At 32.3% G+C, this 2,378-nt stretch overlaps 1 protein-coding gene across 1 annotated transcript; it reads left to right on the top strand.

Moving 5' to 3' along the window:
* Window positions 428-982, top strand: LOC108661346. The gene has a single exon (XM_018117377.1). The coding sequence runs from the start codon at window positions 428-430 to the stop codon at window positions 980-982; it is 555 nt and encodes a 184-aa protein (XP_017972866.1).

Below are 2,378 nucleotides of genomic sequence, written 5' to 3'. Positions count from 1 at the left end.
TATAATTCAAAGCTAAGAAGCCTCCTTAAGAAATCTTGAGACCTAAATCGGACAGTTTGCAAATTCCATCAACAGTAGACCCCAAGGTGCCTTGCCAAGTGATACTCAAGCCAATCCCAAAGGTAAGGAACAACGCAATGCAATTACCCTTAGAAGTGGAAAAGAAGTTGAAGGGGTGAAAGAAAAATCAATTGAGTATTCCAAAGAACATGTGGATAATGAAGAGGTAGTTGTTGAAAAAGAAGTTGAAGGTCAACAAAAAGATGATGGGAAAGCAAAAAATCAAGTGAAGTTTCAAGCAAATTATCCTCCACCACCATTCCCATAAAGGTTACAAAAGCAAAAGCTGGATAAGCAGTTCAAGAAATTTCTCAATGTCTTCAAGAAGCTCCACATAAATATTCCTTTTGTTAAAGCTTTGAAAAACATGCCAAGCTATGTTAAGTTTTTTAAAGACATCCTAACCGAGAAGAGGAAGCTAGAAGACTTTGAAACAATTGCACTTATTGAGGAGTGCAGTGCTATACTTCAAAACAAGCTTCCACCAAAGCTGAAGAATCCAAGGAGTTTTTCTATACCTTGCACTATTGGTAGATTTAAATTTTTTAAAACTTTGTGTGATTTGGGTGCTAGTGTTTTAATTATGTCTTTGTCAATTGTTGAGAAAATTGGACTTGATGAGATACAACCTACTACAGTTTCTTTGCAATTATCTGATAGAAAAATCAAGTACCCTATGGAGATTATTGAAGATGTGTTGGTTAAAGTTGGGCATCTCTACATTCCAATGGATTTCGTTGTACTTGAGATGGAAGAGGATGTGGAAATTCGTTTAATCTTGGAACGACCATTCTTGGATACTATTGGTGTAATCATTGACGTAAAGGAAGGCAAGATAACTTTTAAACTTGGAGAAAAGGTAGTGGAGTTTAATATTTTCAATGCAATCAAGTATCCATATACAATTATAAAGTGGATTTAGTTGAAGAAGATAAGGTTAAGCCTGTTTCTCCACCTACAAGTGAGCAAGCACCAATCTTTGAGTTTAAGCCACCACCTTCGAATATTAACCTAAAAAGTCATCGCATGAGCATCCTCCACCACCATCTAATTGTCTTTTTAAGGTTGGACAATAAGTAGTGTTACTTTCTCGATCATACTTCAAGCTTTTTCCATGGAAACACAAAGAAAAATGGTTAGGTCCTTTCAATGTGGTCAAAATTTATCCTTATGGAATAATTGAAATCGATAGTGAGGATACGAGCACATTCATCGTTAATGGGCTTAGCTTCAGACAGTATTTAAGGATGACAAACTGAAAAAATGGGTGTTATTGTCAAGCTCGTGACTATAACAAGCACTTCTTGAGAGGCAACTTAAGCTTTTGAAACTCATATTTTCTCATTTCAATTTTATTTATTTATTTATATTTCTACTTTAATCTCTATTTATTTTCTTTTTGCTCTAAGAAAAAGGCCTCTTACAAGCATTGATGATAATGAAGATGAGGAGGAAGATTAGAGTTTCTTCGGATTCATCCAACCACCAAGGGAGTATTCTTTACCTTTTCTTTATTTTTTCTAACATTGAAGACAATATTTAGTTTAAGTTTAGGGGGATGAATTAATTTTTTTGGTGGCGAATATTCTGTGGAAGTTTTAGATTTAATTTTAATTATTTGTATGCTTTTAGGATTAGTTATCATTTCCCTTGTTTATGATTTGTCCCTATCCTAGGATGATATTTTGATTATTCCATGATTTTAGCTTTTGGGAAGAATATGGGTAATATTTAAGTTTATGTTGATATTCTTGTGATAGCTTCATTGTAGAATATGACTTTTAATAATTTGAGCACTATATTTTTTTTACTTAGAATTGTCATGTGATTTAAAAAAAGTTTATGTTAATAAAAGTATAGTGAAGTTAAGGATTTTAGAATTTGTTTGATTCTCTCTTAAGACAAAATCTTAGATAACACTTAAGATAGGAGATGATTTAAGCCATCTTAGGACCGTTTGAGCCTTTTCGAGCCAACCTTGATATATATTTCTCCCTAGTAACTCTTTTTTAGCCTATTTTTCCTTTTCTTTGTAAACACATATTAGCCTAAACCTTTTTATTAATTTCAAATTTTGAACCTTTCACCATAAAGTATTTGGATTTTTCCAGGAAATATTTTGAGCTTAAAATTAAATTAAGGGAGAAAGGTGGATTGATAAAAAAAAAAAAAAAGGTGATAGGTGTTAAAAATTTACCCTTCTTCATAATTGTCAAAAATAAGGTTGGGAGTGTAAAAAGAAGAAAAAAAAACAAGTAAAAAAAAAGAAACAAAGTGTGTCGTACAAAGGAAAACTTATTTCAAGTTTGGAGGTGCTA

This window comes from Theobroma cacao, chromosome 1 (assembly GCF_000208745.1).
Source record: "Theobroma cacao cultivar B97-61/B2 chromosome 1, Criollo_cocoa_genome_V2, whole genome shotgun sequence".
NCBI lineage: Eukaryota > Viridiplantae > Streptophyta > Magnoliopsida > Malvales > Malvaceae > Theobroma > Theobroma cacao.
The sequence above is the reverse complement of the archived record's forward strand: the minus strand, read 5'-3'. Positions and strand labels throughout refer to the sequence as shown.